The 21,233-nt window shown below is 34.6% G+C and overlaps 2 protein-coding genes across 3 annotated transcripts in view; one reads left to right on the forward strand and one right to left on the reverse strand.

The window, feature by feature from the left end:
- On the reverse strand, positions 1-13,071 carry LOC127877558 (serine/threonine-protein phosphatase 6 regulatory ankyrin repeat subunit B-like). The gene is made up of 6 exons (XM_052423532.1): positions 12,937-13,071; positions 9,906-10,033; positions 9,365-9,461; positions 8,642-8,835; positions 6,635-6,763; positions 1-4,458 (listed from the first exon to the last, which is right to left on the reverse strand). Exons 2-6 carry the CDS (start codon positions 9,999-10,001, stop codon positions 4,252-4,254), a joined length of 723 nt encoding a protein of 240 aa, XP_052279492.1. The 5' UTR covers positions 10,002-10,033; positions 12,937-13,071; the 3' UTR covers positions 1-4,251.
- LOC127877547 (uncharacterized) overlaps positions 12,988-21,233 on the forward strand; it is a 22,847-nt gene continuing 14,601 nt past the window's right edge. The window contains exons 1-6 of one of the 2 annotated variants that reach the window (XM_052423512.1): positions 12,988-13,142; positions 13,487-13,607; positions 14,024-14,427; positions 15,292-15,375; positions 16,454-16,591; positions 20,347-20,455. In XM_052423512.1, coding sequence (XP_052279472.1) covers positions 13,104-13,142; positions 13,487-13,607; positions 14,024-14,427; positions 15,292-15,375; positions 16,454-16,591; positions 20,347-20,455 — 895 coding nt within the window. In that variant the 5' untranslated portion in view covers positions 12,988-13,103. The remainder of the gene's footprint in view (positions 13,143-13,486; positions 13,608-14,023; positions 14,428-15,291; positions 15,376-16,453; positions 16,592-20,346; positions 20,456-21,233) is intronic. The other variant, XM_052423522.1, reaches the window with a different exon arrangement.

Below are 21,233 nucleotides of genomic sequence, written 5' to 3' on the forward strand. Positions count from 1 at the left end.
TTCTTTTCATAGTTTTTAATATTTCAAGATATTTAGTTTCAATGAACAATCAACAACAAAGAAAATGCAGGAGGTGTGCAAAAAAATCATTTAATATAATAGTATTTAAAATGAACATCTACAATTTGTGATACAAAAACAGTTTTTTTATTCCCAACATTATTTGTTGACAAGTTTTTTTTCTTGAATAAATAAATATGTACAATTATATTTCTGTAAATTACCAGTACTTAGGTATAACTGGTGAAAACATGGGGCAATGTACACTCGATTACACATAGAACCAACTTAAATAAAAATGTGTTTAATTAAAACTTTAAAAGTAATTTGGACAATTATAAGTTTATTAATGGTGTCCACAATATCTAGGGGCCCAGATGTATTATAAGAGGAGACTTAACTATTTGGGATTTGCGGGTCACATAAATCATTTGGACAACAAACATAATTGTACAGGGAAAATTTCAATATGAATTGCAATGTCAATTGCCTTTTATTGTTTTTTTAAGCGTAGGGGTATTTTACAACTATATGGAAATGCCTGGCTGTGATAAAACAAGGCAGTCCAAAAGAAAGCTACAACCAAGATTATTTTGATCTTGAAGTGGTGATCTTGACTTGGAGCTAGGGTGACTGACTCAAGACTTCTGAACATCTCATTTACATTACCCTTTCAAGTAAATACTTTTAAAATTAGTATAGGAGATATGAAACAGATAGAAAAAAAATAAGAGTAAAGTACATTTGTATTTAACCTTTAGGTGCGACCTTTTCCTTGAGCAAACGTGGCTGACACATGCTTTCTGAACTTAGTCTCACTGACCGTATCGTTGTGGTCATATTTAATGAAAATCCTTCAAAGGATATTAAGCGCACAAAAAAACGGAAGCTCAAACTTATTACCTTAAGGTATGACCTTAATTTGAACCGTCAGAACTGACTCGTAAGTTCTGGACATTGAGACAATGTCTCATCCACCATACTATGTAAGGCACATTTCAAAGAAATCTGTTGAAGGAAAGTGGGCAGACACAAAAATGGAGGCTCTAATTTTGACCTCCAATTGTTACCTTGACCATCAGCCTGTGACCTTACTAATTTCTCCTGCACATCTTCTCACTGATGTCAACATTTTAACAATGTTTTAAAGGGAATAAGAGATATAGGCAGGGAATGTAAATAAAAGCTCGAACTCCTGACCTTAGTTTAAACCTACATGTATTTATTTTAGCTCGATTGCATAGAAAGCCTAAGGCTTATTTGAAACGCTCTTCAGTCCGTTTCCTGGGCCTAGAACCAGTACTTGGTGTCTATGAGGGAAGATCTTAAGAATGCTGCCACAGTGGGAATTGAACCGGTGACCTCCCAGTCGCTAGATGGACACCATAGCTACAGTGACCTCGTGACCTTCAAATGTGACCTTGACCTTGTGCCAGCATCACTGACTCATGACTTTCTGATTACATTTGTATTAACTAAATTACCTAAACATAAAAGCCAAGTTTTATGAAATTCCTGCAAATGGTATAGAACATGTTAGTATTGAATGGACACAAAATTTGAGGCTCAAACGTTTGACCATGAAGTAGGACTTTTGTCTTGAGCCAACCAAGATTTATGCCTTTTGCACATTGTCTCAAAGCCCTTAACATTTGAGGGAAGAATTATGAAAATATGTCAAAGGGTACAGGAGCAGACATAAAAGTGTTATGAGCAAACTGAAGGTCAGACGAAGGGTATTTGTGTAACATATCCCCTCATGCTTTTCCGCAGGGCATTAACAAACTAGAAGAGGTTCATTTAAACATGTACAAGTAACTATCAGAAGTCACAGAACATGCCAGTGTGTCTTACAATTTTAAACAATACTGATTGTTTGATATTTCACACAAAAACAGAATGTACATCAGGAATTTGTGGTATCATTTTTAACATAATTAACAATACCATATTAAACAAGAGGGCCATGATGGCCCTGAATCGCTCACCTGACTAACCAAATACAATCCCAATCCAGATTTCATCAAGATTAACATTCTGACCAAATTTCATAAAGATTTGATGAAAACTGTGACCTCTATTGTCTACACAAGGTTTTTCTATTATTTGACCTAGTGACCTAGTTTTTGACCCCAAGTGACCCAAATACAATCCCAACCCAACTTTCATCAAGATAAACATTCTGATCAAATTTGATAAAGATTGGATGAAAACTGTGACCTCTATTGTCTACACAAGGTTCTTCTATTATTTGACCTAGTGACCTAGTTTTTGACCCCATATGACCAAAATACATTCCCAACCCAGATTTTATCAAGATAAACATTCTGACCAAATTTCATAAAGATTGGATGAAAACTGTGATCTCTACTGTCTACACAAGGTTTTTCTATTATTTGACCTAGTTTTTGACCTAGTGACCTAGTTTTTGACCCCAGATGACCCAAATACAATCCCAACCCAGATTTCATCAAGATAAACATTCTGACCAAATTTCACAAAGATTGGATGAAAACTGTGACCTCTACTGACTACACAAGGTTTTTCTATTATTTGACCTAGTTTTTGATGTAGTGACCTAGTTTTTGACCCCAGATGACCCAAATACAATCCCAACCCAGATTTCATCAAAATAAACATTCTGACCAAATTTCATAAAGATTGGATGAAAACTGCAACCTCTATTGTCTACACAAGGTTTTTCTATTATTTGACCAAGTTTTTGACCTAGTGACGTAGTTTTTGACCCCAGATGACCCAATACAATCCCAACCCAGATTTCATCAATATAAACATTCTGACACAATTTCATAAAGATTGGATGAAAACTGTGACCTCTTCTGTCTACACAAACAAATTGTTGACGGACACACGCACGCACACACATAGGGACGCCGGACATCACATGGTCATATAAGCTCACCATGTCACTTCATGACAGGTGAGCTAATAAAAACCATTAACATTACCATGAACATGCATCTATGATAGTGATTGAAATACATTTGTCATGAAATACACAACAAGAAAACAGTCAACCATAATTATATATTTTTCTTTTAGTTTAAAATAGGTGCATTTGATAACAGATTGTTCAGTATCACATTGTTTTCTAGTAAACAAAGTGAACTACCGGTATTACAACAAGTGTGTACATGTATTTATCATTTTAAAATTCAAGCAATGTCCATGAACACAATAGAACACATTTTTGACAATTGAATATTTAATACCACACAATAACGATTGCTTAATTAATTACTTTAATAAATATTTATTGTGATATGAGATCATAAAAATTATCCAAAATTAAAATTACACATAATTAAAAATAAAAGTAGGATACACTGAAATTTGCATTTACATCCATTATTTAAAAAACAACAACATAAATGTCCCATTAAATAACAAATTGAACAGACCCACCTGTTGTTAAAACAGATATGCCCCCTTAAGTAAAAAGTCACAAGGAACAAGCTTTGATCGTAGAGATAAGAACCTAAAGAGTACATTTTTTATAAACTGTTTAATTTAGAAAATGGAAATGCCAACCAATTCTTACTTCGGATGGAAATGACAACGAAGGCTGATTTTGGTTGGAAATGGCAACCAAGGCTTATTTCAGTTGGATGTGGCAACCAAGGCTAATTTCAGTTGGATGTGGCAACCAAGGCTTTTTCCGGTTGGATATGGCAACCAAGGCTTATTTCAGTTGGATGTGGCAACCAAAGCTAATTTCATGTGGAAATGGCAACCAAGGCTTATTTCTGATAAAAATGGCAGGGTTTAATGCTTATAATTCAAGGACAAAAACTCCACAATTATTTAGGTAAACAATTTGATTTAGATATCTAGAGAAACATTTTGTTGCAAAACATTGATTGTAACAGTTGGAACTGCACATGAAGGCCCATTTCATATTATTAAAGGGCCACTTCTCAACAATCCCAGGGGTGATTTGGCAGATAAAATATTTCAGCCAAGGCATTATGCTATACACATTTTTCAAAACATTTCCTGGGAGTTAAAGGTGACAGTGCAAATCAACTTAAATATCTGTATTCAATGTTTAACAAATATATTAAGTCTGCAATAAATACAATGCAACATTTACTAAATAGCCAAGTAAATAACCACCATTTGATGGAAATATAAATATTAATTACAGATTCTCCTTTAAAACAATCATGAAATTGATCTACAAGTGGGTAAACTAACTTAAGCCCATAAAAAAATATAATAAATAAAAGCTCAATTAAACTCATTCAACAAAATGTAATCTTTCAACTGACGTGGCACCTCTAATTCTCCGACCCTGTGAACAGGGTTGCCATTTATGTGATTTCGGATCTTTGCTCGACACAACTGCTGCAGGGAACTAGGATTCTGAGACATTGTCACAAGCCTATCACAAAATTCTGGATACTTCATAAGCTCTTTAGGAATGTCACCAGTTTTCTGTAATCATAGACAAATTAGAAAATTTAATGAGTCTTTGACACTGATGCTCCCACAACACATGTTTTGGCTTATACAAATCCATGATCTAATCTATCCACGCCGCCTATGGCCCCCATTAGTCAGACAAGACTGGTTGAAGTAAAAAAAAATAATTTTCACAATCATATGCTCAATGAAGTCACAAATCTGTGAAAGATTGAGTGAGATTCACCAAAAGCTTGGAGGAAGTAAACAAGAGCAACGCATAACGGGTGCCACTCTCAGCTACGGGTGCAGTTTTGAATGAATGAAAGCTTGTCAGATTTTATTTTATTTTTAAAGGTCACAGTCACCTTGACCTTTGACCTATTGACTCAAAAATGGGTGTGGCGTGTAGAACTCATAAAGGTGCATCTACATATGAAGTTTCAAAGTTGTAGGTGGAAGCAATTTGATTTTAGAGCCAATGTTCAAAAGCTTAACAAAATGTTAAGGTTTTAGCACGACGCGGATGTCGGACGACACGACGAGCTGACTATGACAATACCTCGGGTTTTCTCCGAAAACGCTGAGCTAAAAACACAAAATTTTGTAACTACATATTCTAAAGTGAAAAAACAGAACAAGGACCATACTTTGCCAAAACTTGTAATAGTGCTGTTTTCACAATCATCTATACGTTAACATAACTCAATTATGAACATTCATTGAGAAAGACCCATCCTCAAGTCCAAGAGGATTTCAAAACAACACATTTTGGGATTATTTATTCTATAGAGGCAAAATTGACTTTGGGGCATACTTCTGCCAAAACTCATCAAAGCCTAATCTTTTTCTAGATCTTCAACAAATTTCGGTCATTTGACTGTGAAAGTTTGAGTGATATCCATCCAGTAGAAAAAAGGAGTTGAAAACACAAGCTTCAGGAGACTACATATATAGGGGAACAAGAGATGTGTTTGTCAGAAACACAATGCTCTCTAATGCCCCGCTTCGATTTATTTTTGTTGACCTTTGACCTTGAATGATGACCTTGACCTTGACCTTTCACCACTCAAAATGTGCAGCTCCATGAGATACACATGCATACCAAATATCAAGTTGCTATCTTCAATATTACAAAAGTTATTGCAAAAGTTTAACCAAGGTTAAAGTTTGTGACAGACAGAAAGACAGAAAGACAGAAAGACAGACAGACAGACAGACAGACAGACAGACAGACAGACAGACAGACAGACAGACAGACAGACAGACAGACAGACAGACAGACAGACAGACAGACAGACAGGCCAAAAACAATAATTATACCCCAGATCATTCGATCCGGGGGCATAAAAACAGACAAAGGGGCATAACTCGCCAAAACTTTCCACAACTATAACTGTTGTTTGTTCAATCACTTACACATTGAAGTGATTCAACTATGAAAGTTTGAGTGAGATCCACCCGGAGGAGTTGAACAATTGTGGAACTATATACATGAAACTCCAAACAACAAATTTAAGTTACAAGACTATTTTTGCTTAATTATTATCACTGGTAAGTGAATTTCAGTATTTTGATTCATTTCCTTTAATCTTTAACACGCTGTTTATTTTAGGCACATATTGATCAATAAATTATGTATTTGTTATGAGCTGGATTTTAATTTATAACTTAAATTTGTCATAAGATCCTAAATTAGACAGTACTGCCACTATTGAATGACAAATGATATGGATCTCATTTAATCTAAATCACAACCTTGAATGTACAACATGCATGATTTTACAACAAATATAAAAAGTGTCATGTCACCCATACAACACATAAGATTTTTTTACAAATAACTATGCTTTTTATGAAATTACTGTACTTCTAACAGTAATATCCTTCGGCTTTATGTTAAGACAACAAGACATGCCTTGTAAGGGTCAATCCTGTTTTTGATTATTGATAGTTAAGCTGCTACTTTTTTACTCATCTCTCCGACTTTCACACATATTTTTATCAATAGACTTGTAGTAATTTAGTGCAATATTTATAATTAAATGTTCCTGGAAATATATTTTATTCATAAATACAAAGTATGCATTTGTTTGAAAAGAGAAAAACAAAATGTTGACTAAACGATGAATTTTAAAAGTGTATGTAAGTGCAATAATTGCATAAGTAGGCAAGTTAAACGTTGCTTATGATGGAAAATAGGACCTACCATATTTTTAAAGGAAAGTTTAGCTCCCGCAGCCAACAGATACTCTATGACTGCAACCTGACCACTGGAAGCTGCTTGGTACATTGGTGTCACACCCCAGTTGTCTTGAGCATTCACATCAGCCCCATTCTTACAAAGTTGAAAGTATAATATCCTTAATATCATTACATATCATCATCATCATCATCATCATCATCATCATCATCATCATCATCATCATCATCATCATCATCATCATCATCATCATCATCATCATCATCATCATCATCATCATCATCATCACCACCACCACCATCATCATCATCATCATCATCATCATCATCATCATCATCATCATCATCACCATCATATATTATCATCATCATCAACATCATCATCATATATTATCGTTATGATACCACAGACACAGGGATGAAGAAAAGTAACTGGGTATTCAAATATAACTGAAAACATGTCATAATGTATCTGGGAAAAAATGTGACATTCCATGTCACCCCCAAATTATCTAATCATGACTGGCAAGAATTGACATCATACAGTTGTCCTTTCAATGATAATATACAAACAATGTCAATATTAGGCAGAACTTGTTTGTTGCTTACTGCAATCATATCAACTGAAAAGCCACTTAAAGGTACTGTCTATTACTGACATACATGACTTTTTACCCCAAAAAAGCAAATGCAATTTTCAATTGACTTTTTGCATTATTTTGCCAGTTTTTATGATCGTTGTATCAAACTTGCATGACGTATGACAAAGTTTTTGGGAGAAAATGATGAGGCTGCTAGCTCAGTTGGTAGAGTCCTTGCCCATGAATCTGAAGATTGCAGGTTTGATACCCGCCCAGCCACATAACATATGTAGGAATGGTAATGGAATCGTTCCCACTGACTATCTCCCTCTACCACTGTTTTAAATAAGGCACTTGCCACTTACGGGCATAAGTTTGTGCCCAAAGTACTGGAAAACCAGCTTTCCAAGGAAAAGTGTGAAATTTTGTATTGGTTAACTGACCACTGTGATATGATAGATAAAATGGTGAAACATATAAAACAAAAATTAAACAAGAGCATCGCATAACGGGTGCTAACGCTCGGCTGCAGTGCAGTTTTGAATAAATGAAAGCTTGTCAGAAGTTTTTTTATTATTTTTTATTAAAGGTCACAGTGACCTTGACCTTTGGCCTAATGACCCCAAACTTAGTGTGGCGTGTGGACCTCATCAAGGTGCATCTACATATGAAGTTTCAAAGTTGTAGGTGAAAGCACTTTCATTTTAGAGCAAAATGTCAAGGTTTTAGCTCAACGCGGATGGCAGACAAAGAGCTGGCTATGACAATACCTCGGGGTTTCTCCGAAAACAGCCGAGCTAAAAATAAATAATAAAATAACAGTTTACACAAGCTGTTGTATTGCCAAAGTTGACATTGACCTCTAAACAAGACCTTGATCTATGAGGTAGGGTGATAGATGTTTGACACAACACGTTCTCTCATGATGGTGAAAACTTGTTGTAGGCTACACATGTGTTTTAAAATTTCATGAAAAATGACATAGTAACAGTTCAGACTAGCTCAGATGAACATACATACAATGGCTCATTCTGACGGCTACATAGAACTTTCTGCAAGCGGGCTCAACAAAAACAAACTAGAGCTTTGTCACAGACGTGACGAATACCCCCACATGCCGCATTGACACAGAATATTTTGCATATTGTCTTCACAAAAAACAGAGGACACCATGCTCAATGTTTAAAACGCACTAAGTGACCCAGTGACCTAGTTTTTGACCCAGCATGGCCCATGTTTGAACTTGACCTACACATCATCTAAATAAAACTTCTGGCCAAGTGTGGTGAAGATCGGATGAAAACTTCTTAAATTAGAGAGCGGACACGTTTGTGGGGGTATAAAAAACAACTCATGAGAACCTCTGCATTCAATTATTGTATTTCAATATTAAAATAATATACAACACTGTTTAACATAAATTGCATATTTACCTTGATCAACAATAAGGCACAGTTTGGATACAAGCTTCCGACAGCATGCAGTGGGGTTCCACCATGTCGACATTTTACGTTGACAGAGGCACCAAACTTTATTAGTTCTGCTATACAGGCACTGTGGCCTTTGTAGGCTGCCCAGTAGAGTGCAGTTTTGCCGTAATAGTCCTTTTTGTCTATGTTTATTGTGCCTGTTAAATGGGTTAGAAGACAGAAACAAAGTTAGGCCCTGCACTAACAATGAGTCACATGCACTTTTTAATATATTGGCTATATCTGAGAGAATTCAATATAAAGAACTAAATTGATTGGGTTATTAAACTATGTCAAAATGTTTAATTATTTTTTGTTAACCTTATTATTTTTGCTTTACTGCATCTAAATTGGTTTGCTAAGAGACAATAAAATGAAAATAATAAAATAAAAAGTAATGTTGGTGTTGTACAGCCTGTATGGCCAATGGAAACGCATTAAAATTTGCTCCCAAACAACCCTGCTTTGAACAAAGGCTTAGGAAAAATATGTGGCAGGTTGAGTTTTATTCTAGTAAATAAATCAAAAGATTGGTAAAACAGATTCCTGACACAAATCTGTAGTGCAGTTTGAAGAAAAATGGATTTGATTCTATTACTTAAGAATGACTGAAATAACACTTTACTTATGAGTTTGTGGCTGTGACCCCAAAAGACTCCCTTTTATTTAGATAATCATCCCACTGACCATGTTTATGAATGATCTCATGGATTCTTCTGACATTTCCATGGCTGGCCGCATAATGCAGGTCTGTCCAGTTGTGGTTATAACTCGGAGGTGGCACCTGGCCAATATATTTTAAAATACTTAGAAACATTCAATACAATGTTTGTTAATATACTGTGTTAATTGTTTCACCCAATGCTCAAACATTCAGAACAATGATTCATTAATTGTCTGAGTCAATGCCCAAATAACTTATCTCACTTCATCTTACATCTAAGTTTTGTCACTGCAATACCACTATTGCTTATTATAAGCGGCTTATAATAAGCAATAGTGGTATTGCAGTGACAAAACTTAAATGTCAGCAAACATGATCTGTTGCTAAATGGCATAAATTTAACCTTGAAGTAGTGTTAACATTTCTTAAGCAAGTAATACACCTATGCCAACGAGTATAAATTAAGAAACATATCTTCCAACAGATTAAAAGTTGTTTCTAATAATTGACTGTGAAACTGCACTATTCTGGGTTTCCAATTTTTAAATCAATCCAAGTTCATACTTGATAGCAATAGAAGTAAGTAGGCTCCTTGTTTTGCTGGGCTAATACAGTACTGTAATCACACCACATTAGGCTGCTAGCTTTTATACCCATCATTGGTCATGTCCATGCTTGCTGTCGTAAAATCCCTATCACAATGAAAATGAAAGATCAATAATGTGGAAACATAGCTCGCATTTTTCCCTAAACAAATAAGGAATCTGTTAAATAATTCTTTAGAAGGTAGTATGATGGTACATGTAGCTGGTTTCAGCCAAAATGTGATTGTAGCTTCATTTATCTTATCATGCAAAACTAAGACAACAGAAATAGGCAAAAGATTCTCTGTTCATCCTGATTTGTGTCCCCATTTCCCCATTTTTTAATGATTCCACAGACAAAATCGATGGATATGTTAGGAAGCCAAACCAAGCTTATAACACAAATGAACCAGGGATAGACAGATTATCTTTCTGTATCGTCTGTCAGGGCTTTTTCTCATAATTTTGGGGAATATGAGCTATATCATCTACATTGATAATTTTGAGAGTCAATTTACTTTAAATTTTGTAACCTTTTTTCAAAGAATTGTATTTGCTTTAAAATAACCATTGAATTATTAAGTAAATAACCATTTAATTATTTAGCAAATTCAATTGATATTTAAAATAAATTAATACAATTTTTGAAGTACAATATAATGTTTATGTTGATACTTGATAGTCTTGAAAACAAATTGTGTGTGCATATGTCACAGGGTGAGAAAATTGTGCGGCCAGTCCGGGACTCGAACCAGGGACACATCGCTGACAGGGCGAGTGCTCTCCCACCTGAGCTTACCTGGCCGCTACACAACATCTCCCCTTACGTGACCAAGTTCAGACAGTGACATACACCCCCACTTGAATATGTATTCGTCCTCGAATACAGGGATTCGGGGTGATATATAATTATTCATGGGTCTCTGTAGAAGTATACCCAGGTAATGTCACGGTCCCCTGTTGGAGGGACTAAACTTTAACAATGTTTACAGCTGTTTACAAAGTTATCGATACTTTCTCTTTAAAAAATATCTCTTTACTGTTATATCAAACTGTCTGGTTCTACCGCTAGTTCTTGTAATAGTGTATATGAGTTTCTTGTGTGTTTAAAAAACATAAAAAAAACATGTATATGTGTATATATGAGCTATGTAGTTGTTTTTCATGTGCTTAAATATGCTTTTTTATACTCCCTTTTGTATGTGTATATATGTGCTATTTATTTGTTGTAATATGTAGTTATTGTGCATGTGCTTGTATAATTTATGCTTTTAAACATGAATTGTGTGCTATACTTGTTTTAATATCTTAAATTTTAATATAGGTCTGCAATGCTTTGTTTGTACAACTTAAAAGTGTATAACATATGTTTTAATTATGACCTATGCAAAAACAGCTCCAATATAGTTTTTATGTATACCGTAATTACTCTATGTTTTCGAACACTCTAAGTTTTCGGACACCCTCTTTTTTAGCAAAAATAATTATTTTTCGTGACTATTTTCGGACACACGAGTTTTCGTCCATTATTTATGTCTCTAAGTTTTCGGACAGTATATTTAACAGCGCTATTTTACCAAATTACGAACCTGTTTTCGATATCTAATGACACTTCGATCATGGGGTTTTACCACCAGATTAACATCATAAAATATTGCGGGTGAATGCCTGAGGGCAATGGACCATTACATTTGCATTATTGGGTAAATAACCTTGTAAACCGGTATTAAACAATGGTTTCGCCCGATAGCATAAGCATTATGACAATTACCAGGGGTAGTTCCAATTAACAGTTCAATTATCTACCGCAATGCAACTACCCCTCCTCAGTAAAATAACTGTGACAAATACTAAATGTTTCAAATTGTGATGCACCCTATTACAAGTTTAACAAACAATGGAAGGTGTTACACAACAACTATCGGAAATGAACAAACAAAGAATTCATAGTTTGCTTTTTTTGTTGCGTTAATTACAGGTTCATACAAGCGTGTATCGGTACATCACATGCTCATTTTTGAACTCGTTGGTCAAAGTACAACCTTGAAGTAACTTTCTGTCAAATAAATTAAGCATTTACAATTATTTAAAATGCAGTGCAAACATGTATAACTGTTATTTATATACTATACGGCATGGTATTTTAAAACCGCGTGCTATTACCGGTAGTCGTTGATACAATTGACACTATTTTCGGACACTTCCATTTTCGACTCTAAGTTTTCGGACACCTGTATTTTGTTAATATTTTTCGTATCTAAGTTTTCGGACACGAAAAAAAATAATTATTTTTAAGTGTCCCAAAACATAGAGTTATTACGGTATTTCCCTTTGTCGTATTTGTGTGTAACTTACAAAATATTATGCTTTTAATGAACATTTTTACTTAATTTTGTGTTTTATATGCTTTAAATATGTCCTTGTACTATAAATGCTTATATAATATCCTTAGATCACATGATTCTGCTTTTATCCTGTTTTTAACTCGACTAATATTCTCACCACATGCACAGTTGTATATGTATATATTTAAGTCTTAAGGGCTTAAGGTGTTAGGTTTTGCACCTTTTTTTATCACTGTTGATAGGATTTTCCTGAGTGGATTGAGTAACTCGGGAAACCTATCAATCTTTTTCTTTTTAACCCCCCACGCATGGCCATAATGTATTAGTATTGAACATAGCCATATTATTATAAAAGAAGAAGAAGAAGAAGAATATGCTTAATCTTTCTTTCTTTCAGCTCAATATACACTTGTTATATATTAACAATTGTTTTGTCGGGAAATAGCTCATGAGCTTATGTTTATTGTTATTCACATCCGACGTTAAATAAAGATTCTTGTATCTTGTATCTTCTTGAATACTCTGAGCTTTTCCCCACTCGGAGTTGGATTATTGAAACTAGTTCTACCGCATTAGTTGTCCCCGACAGTTGGAACCTTCACTCGATAAACCTCTAATTTATTTGATTTTATAAAATATATTGTAATGTTAAATGACATCACTTACAAGATTCCTAAAACGGTACTGCAGCTGCTCTTTTTGGCGTTTTATGTCAACATTTGCAGGAAGTGATTTATTTACTTGGACACCGCCCGAAAATTATGTAGTCAGCGGCAGGATTAAAAGAGAAATATTTATCATTTGCCTTATTGATACAACTATATTATTACAAAATGTTTGAAATTCCTGATGGAGATGATGATTTATGGAATGTAAGCACGACTATACCAAGTCTTAGACAATAATATTGTTCAAAACTGAGTATTTACGAAATATAATTCGTACCCGAGATGATTCGTAACATATTGAAGTAAAAAATGAAATTTCTCATATTTAGTTCTTATAGATTGACTTGATATTTGTGTGAGTATTTTGTTTATATTTTAATAAAGATTGAAAAGCAGAAATTCATTGGTACTATTAAAAAAGTAAAGTAAGTCATACAAAATGTGTGTGCTTTTTCAGTTTTCCTTTTAAACGTTTAATTTAGAAACAAATATTGTGATACCTTTACATGTTAGTGCACAAAATCATACAATGAAAGGTATGTTTTCAGGACGATTGGTTTGAACCATTTGCGAAAATGCAGGGCAAGAATGGGTCAGAGATCAAGGTCAAGGAAAATCCTCGCCACACTCCTGTCCTAGACAATGAATGTCTCTCTGCAAGTAAATCATGTCAGTCAATGATCTTATATTATTCCTCATCACCATTAAAATAACCCTTTCCCACTCAGAAGTAAAGTGAAAATGGCTACATGCAAACAGCTTAAAACCAGAACAGTCTGAAAGTAACTCACAGTCTGTTCGGGTTGTATGTTGTTTGCTGCTCATTATTTAAGGGTTGGAAATGAAGCCTTTAAAACTTGAATCTAGTAAGAAACTTCTTTAATAAATGTAACTTTCAAAGGGACTACCAATTCGTCAAAATACGTATCTAAGTTGTAAAAGTTAAATCTATAGTAATTAAAACATACTTAGCATAGTGAGTCACTAAACCTATGTCAGCAACCCATTTTTGTTGAATTTAGTAGATGAATAAACAATGATGACAAATATGTGTTAGAATACAATAATCCATGTATATTTTACAGGCAGCAGTGACAAGAATAACAGATCAGCCTTGGCCACAAACATGAGCAACAACCAGCAACCAAAAATTTCCGCAAACAAGCCTGGGCCTAATATAATTTTAAATGAGCTACCAAGTAAAACTGCTGCTGCTGGTGATATATTGAATTTGAGCACTAATATAGTGTCTAATACTAAAGCAGCTGGTGGCAGCCTTTGTTTGCAAAGTGGCGACAGTTCCAATCAACTGACAAATCAATCATCTCATAATATGTGCATCAATATAAGACAAGTGCCTGCTGGCAGTAATGAAGAAAGTGAAGTATTTGCAAACATTTTCCCTCTACCAAGCAAGTCTGTTGTAGACCTCAAGACACCAAATCGGAAAAGGAAATTTCCAGGTCCTGCTGGTATACTTCCTAAACTTGTAAGTAAAATGAAAAATAAAATGCTTTGGTTACAGAGCTTTTTTTTCCGATCCTTTTTGCTCTTTTTTTTATAGGACCCTCATTTTGGTTAATTTTTAATTAATTATGGTATTTTTAGTGTAAAATATCCCAACAGACTTTTGCAGAAAATATTCATACTCTTGTTTAATGTTTAATACTGAGAGAAATTTTGCATAGGTGGATCCAACCTATTTAAACTTATTTCTCTTCTTTTCCCCACTAATAACAGACAATCGAACTTTGCAATTCTGATGTATCCCTCTTTTTGCACATTGATTCTCTTTTCGCTGCATTTTATGTCAACAAAGATGTATGCATTGCACCAACGCCAAAACGAGTGAAAATGCAAAAGACTTTCACAATCTTTTATCCCATCCGTATTACGTATAAACTATGCACTTTTTTGGAATTCTAAGAAGGAACTTTGATGAAAGTACATAAGGCGTGACATGCTCAAGAAGTGGTTGTCAAAGCCTTCAAAATCACTAAAATCGTGGAACTAAAGGGGGGCTTTGCTCCCCTGGACCCCCTAGCAGGGCTTTTCCCTGCACCCACCAGGGGCCCTAGCAGCCCCCTGGACCCCCATTAAATCGTTCATTATCCCGCCATCCAGAAATCCTGGATCCACACCTGTTTTGTATATTGTATCAGAGAGATATGTGCAAGTTGTATATTGCATTTCACGCATGCTTTAAATAAAAGGGATGTCACTTGCTCTTAATAATTTACTAATTTACAAATACAAATAAAGACATAAGAGCAATTCACTGAATTCAACTTGCAGATGATTCTACTGAAAATTTATTAACATCATTCTATGGTACGTAAATACTATTTTACAGAGCAGTGGACAGTGTTTAGATGCCCTGTCTCCAAGCATCCTTGCTAACCAGAGAGTTTCTCCAGAGATCAGCAAATCCCCCACGGTACATATAATTATTGAATATTTGTTAGGGTTTAAGGAAGTCTCTACTCTTATTTGTGGATTAAAATTAGGATGGTATAACTGTTGGCATCTTTTATGGCTTATATCATTGAGGAAGATTTGTTAATACTTTAAAGTTGAAATAAAATCTTAAATTATTAAATTTATATTAATATGTACCTAACCCTGATGTTAAAAATAATCATGTAGGACAGAATAAAGGCTTTATATCAATCAAATTATTTACTAGTATGTATGCTTTATTTTCTTTAATATACTGTAGGACATAATAGGTGGTCGCCACAATTGAAAATGTCTGAACGATATTAATTTGTTCACCTTAAAGTAAAATTGAACCATTATATGTGTATGCTCAATAAAAAGGGCTGCATATTGTAACCACTTTTTCCGTCCGTCATATTCTAATTTTTGATTGATTTGAGGGATTTATTGCCTGTTGAACACAATGTTATTTTTAAAAAATCAACCCAAACATTGACCAAGGGTATCATTGGGAGCATCCATCTAATCTTGTAAAGTTATGCTTAATTCTGACACCTTAAGGTTAAATAAAGGATATTTGTTGGATTCGGTGGATTATCGATTTTAATTCACGAGTGATCATAGAAAATATATCTTTTCTATGATCACGATTCACGATTTTCACGAGTGAATTAAAATCGATATTCCACCGAATCCAACAATTTTTCTTTTTATGTTATGCTTTTTTTCACAGTTTTTATACATTGTCAAAGAGTTTAACTAAAGAATTTCGCTGGAATAATGACGTCATTTCGTCAAAAAATGACGTCATTTCACAGTAAACAATGACAATTATCAATAATTTTCACTTATAATTTTCATTGTTTGAAACAGTGAAATTATCAGTTTTAATTCACTGGTATTTCTCTGTAAACCACTGGAAAGCATAAAATAAATAAATGCAATCTACATATTCATATTCAATAACATATTGCATTTGCATGAAAGTTTTGAGTAAAATCTGTGATACTCTGAAAAGATGTAATCAAATTATTAGTGTAATATTAAGTGGTACATTGTAGTTATGTTTTCTAAAGGAAGAATCATGCCCAGTTCTGTCCCAGACCAGTGAAGATGTGTTTGTGGACACCCCATGGCAGTCTCTGATGCGAGACCTTGGTACAGAGGCACCCAGGCTGCTCAACAAGTTCTCTATAGCTGCCACACAGCTTCTGGTTGGTTATTCAAGAATCGGAAAACATTTCCACCAAATTCTTTAATTATGCTTGTATGAAATGTACATGCTGATTGTGTCCAAAACATTTAAGTACACTGATAGTTTGCATTTGAGTCTACAGTTATATGCAAACAGCATAATTTTGAATTCACTGGGACTGTAAGAAGAAATTAGCAAAAAAAGCATTACAACTAGTAGTGCTGCAACAATACGCCAAAAACCATATTGCAATATATATTGCAGTTCAAAAACCCGTATTGCAATATATCACAATATATTTCTAACTTGTACCAAAATTATAACTTGCCAATTACTCGATAATCTGGTATATTCCAGTTTTAAAGCAAATTTTGGTAAATATTTACTATATACCGGTAAATGTGCTCAAGAATAACAAGAAACACAAACATTCGCAACTTTTCTTAAGTATCAAATACATTTTGGCATTTGTTACTATTTAAAGATGTGATGAAATAACATCCAACCCGGGCGTTTTTTTCCACTGAACACGCGTAATTCACCTGACGTGATGTTCCCATTTTTATATAACACAAAATACACCCATACTTTCCATGCGACGTTCTACATGTCTGTATAATTTTCGCGCGCTTTTTATTGAGACAAAGGATAAAGCACTTTTTATTTGAAGCTATAATTTTTTATTGTCGCATTAGCATTAAAATTTTGAAGCGTATTTCCGAAATTTGGATCACAAATTTAATAATGCTCAATTCAGAATCGAACGAAACATTTACAGCTGTGCGCAATTAATTCAACGATAATCTGTTCAAAAGCATCGAACGAATGCTCCGATGTAACAATGTTACTCCGTATAATATACTTTTCAGAATGCTATTTTTACAAAAAAAAATATTTACACTGCTTTGTTTTGTTTACCTTGTTATCATTATTTCAGATGGCTTTTCTGGACGAAATGTGAATTAATTTTTGTAAAATTTTCGTACTGGTATGATGAAAATCGTATCGCAATACAATATGCGGATTGCGTATTGCGATATATACTGATATACCGGTATATTGTTGCAGCACTAAAAACTAGAGATGTGACCAGATTAATGGGTTTGAATTAAGAATGAAAAATTGCAGTGTTGGAATTAACCATCAATTTTTAGCTCGGCTGTTTTCGGAGAAAACCTGAGGTGTTGTCATAGCCAGCTCGTCGTGTCGTGTCGCAGCCGTCATGCTAAAACCTTAACATTTTGTCAATGTTTTTAACATTGGCTCTAAAATCAAAGTGCTTCCACCTACAACTGTGAAACTTCATATGTAGCAACAACTTGATGAGTTCCACAAGCCGCATCCATATTTGGGTCACTAGGTCAAAGGTCAAGGTCACTGTGACCTCTAAAAATTAAAAAAAAAATTCTAACAAACTTTCATTTATTAGCTCATCTTTTTTTTGAAAAAAAATTATGAGCTATTGTCATCACCTTGGCGTCGGCGTCCGGTTAAGTTTTGCGTTTAGGTCCACTTTTCTCAGAAAGTATCAATGCTATTGCATTCAAACTTTGTACACTTACTTACTATCATGAGGGGACTGGGCAGGCAAAGTTCGATAACTCTGGCGTGCATTTTGACTGAATTATGTGCCCTTTTTATACTTAGAAAATTGAAAATTTTGGTTAAGTTTTGTGTTTAGGTCCATTTTATTCCTTAAGTATCAAAGCTATTGCTTTCATACTTGCAACACTTACTAACTATCATAAGGGGACTGTACAGGCAAAGTAATGTAACTCTGACTGGCATTTTGACAGAATTATGTGCACTTTTTATACTTAGAAAATTGAAAATTTGGTTAAGTTTTGTGTTTAGGTCCACTTTATTCCTACAGTATCAAAGCTATTGCTTTCATACTTGCAACACTTATTAACTATCATAAGGGGACTGTGCAAGCAAAGTTATGTAACTCTGACTGGCATTTGGACGGAATTATGGACCCTTTATACTTAGAAAATGGAAAATTTGGTTAAGTTTTGTGTTTTGGTCCACTTTACCCCTAAATTTTCATAGATATTGCTTTCATACTTGGAACACTCCCAAACTATCATAAGGGTACAGTAAAAGGACAAGTTGCATAACTCTGGATGTCATTTTTATGGAATTATGGACCTTTTTTGACTTAGTAACTTTGAATATATGGTTAAATTTTGTGTTTCGATCCACTTTACTTCTTAAGTATCAAGGCTATTGCTTTCAAACTTCAAATACTTTCATGCTATCATGAGGTTACTGTACCTGGCAAGTTGAATTTTACCTTGACCTTTGAATGACCTTGACTCTCAAGGTCAAATTATAAAATTTTGCTAAAATTAGCCATAACTTCTATATTTATGATTAGATTTGACAAAACTACTCTTACCTTACATACCACAATAGACTCCACCCAAACCATCCCCGCCCCCTCCCCCCCCCCCTCCGAATCACCCCCCCCCCCCTATTTTTATATATTTTTTTTTTAAGATCATCTCACAAATGACCACCACACCCTCACACCATACCCCTCCCCCCACCCCAATATTTTTTTTTAAACTGTTAAAAAACACAACCCAAGAATCCCCCCTCCCCCCCACCCGAATCCCCACCCCCTAAATTTTATTTTTTTTTAAGATCATCTCACAAATTACCACCACACCCTCACACTATACACCCCCCCCCACCTCACCCCCCCCCCAATTTTTTTTATTTTTTTTACGATCATCTCACAAATTACCACCACACCCTCACACTATACCCCCCACCTTTTTGAAACGGTTAAAAAACACAAATATTTATTTTTATTATTTTATGTTTGAAATACCGTCCAACCATCGCACCAAAGAATCCCCCCCCCCCCCCACCCTCCAACCCCCCCCCCCTCCCCGATTTTTTTTGTTTTTTTTTGCATTTTTTCGCATTTTTGGAAGATAATGTAATAAATGTCCACACCCCCACACTATACACCCCTCTTCACTCCACCCCTCCCTCCTTTGTGATTGAAAATGAGAGTCCCTTCACCTTTAAAAAGAAAATAGATAAGCGGTCTGCACCCGCAAGGCGGTGCTCTTGTTAAAAAATGCCCCTGCAGCGGAGCGTTGGCACCCGTTATGCGGTGCTCTTGTCTAATTAAAATAAGGAGAAAAATTGTGACCAAAACAAAACCTTAGAAATAATTAGGACTTTGGATTAAAAGTGTTTGAAATAAAGGTGATCTACTGTAATTCATGGCAGATTTTATTGTAGGATAAAATTTGAAATACACATTAATCACAAAATTAAGCTTTAACATGTATATATGCATTTAATACATTTGCATTATTTTACAGCTTCGTCTAAGGTATTGACAGTTTCAAAGGAAATATTAATGTTTAAATGTGTCTTTGAAATTAGCTAGACAAGCTGATTTGTTATATTCTTGCTTGAGAACAAAAGATGTTAATAACATGCCCATGTATATCTGAAAATATAAGCAGCTAATATTAAACCACTACATGATCAAATTTTGATTACCAGAATCAGCATTCTTAATCACGATTACAATTCTATGTGCTTGAACAGCATAAAAAACGCTTAAAAACATACCAATTCAAATAAAAGTTTTCTGTACCTTACAGGCAGAAAAAAATCTGAATATAATAATAATAATTATCACTGTAACATTACAAACCATCTAACACTGTTACATAAAAAATATGCAAATTTATTGAACTAGTTTGATATGGAGATTAAGATGTCAACATTTGTTTGGTATAACAGGCAGGCAAGAAGCAGTTAGTTAACGGGAAGGCTGCCCTGGTGTTTGGAGTTATTGACATGGTGGAGAGCCATGGAGCTGAGGCTAGCATCACAATCAGGGACCCTTCAGGTATTTTGAATGTTAGCCTCAGTTTTCTGATGATTTAAACATTGTATTTGGCCCGTGCTCTGTGAAAAGAGGGTTAAATGCATTTGTGTAAAGTGTCATCCCAGATTAATCTGTGCAGTCCGCACAGGCTAGACAAGGACGACACTTTCCACCTAAACTTGATTTTTGCTAAGAATAGACTTTCTTTAAAAAAAAATAATACAAAAGCGGAAAGTGTTTTCCCTGATTAGCCTGTGCGGACTGCGCAGGCAAATCTCGGACAACACTTGTAATGGACATGCATTAAACCCCCTTATCACAGAGCACTCCTCATTTGTACCTGATTTTTTTTTAATTTGGTTAAGTCTTGTGCTGTGTTAGGGGATGAGTTCCAAAAGGAGGACTCACCTGTCAGGTATGGAGACCACAACCAAGCTCACTTGCAATGGGCGCAGGTATTAAATTCTTGGCACTTGCAATGGGATTAGCAGCATTATAGATAATTTTTGACCCATGGGGGTAAATACCCCCACTTTTCAAAGCATGGGGGTAAATGGTCAATTGCCTTGCTTGAAGGGAAATTTCCTAAAAGTGAAACAATAATATAGCCGCGGTACAGACACACTACTTGAATCATGTTATACACATACTAAATCAATAAAAATCTTCCGACAAAACGTCTTTTTTAATAAAAATTTTGACTATGTACATAGATATTATACTATGATATACTATGTACAATATCTATGTACATTGTCAAACTTTTTTTTTAAAGACGTTTTGTCGGAAGATTTTTATT

Source organism: Dreissena polymorpha, chromosome 1 (genome assembly GCF_020536995.1).
Source record: "Dreissena polymorpha isolate Duluth1 chromosome 1, UMN_Dpol_1.0, whole genome shotgun sequence".
Classification (NCBI taxonomy): domain Eukaryota; kingdom Metazoa; phylum Mollusca; class Bivalvia; order Myida; family Dreissenidae; genus Dreissena; species Dreissena polymorpha.

Excerpts from the sequence above, each read along its gene's own strand:
- LOC127877558 (XM_052423532.1), bottom strand. The coding sequence starts at position 10,001 with ATGATGGGTATAAAAGCTAGCAGCCTAATGTGGTGTGATTACAGTACT. Across the intron at positions 8,836-9,364 it reads TGAGATCATTCATAAACATG|GCACAATAAACATAGACAAA; the intron begins GTCAGTGGGATG and ends CCCATTTAACAG. Across the intron at positions 4,459-6,634 it reads AACTTTCCTTTAAAAATATG|AAAACTGGTGACATTCCTAA; the intron begins GTAGGTCCTATT and ends CTATGATTACAG.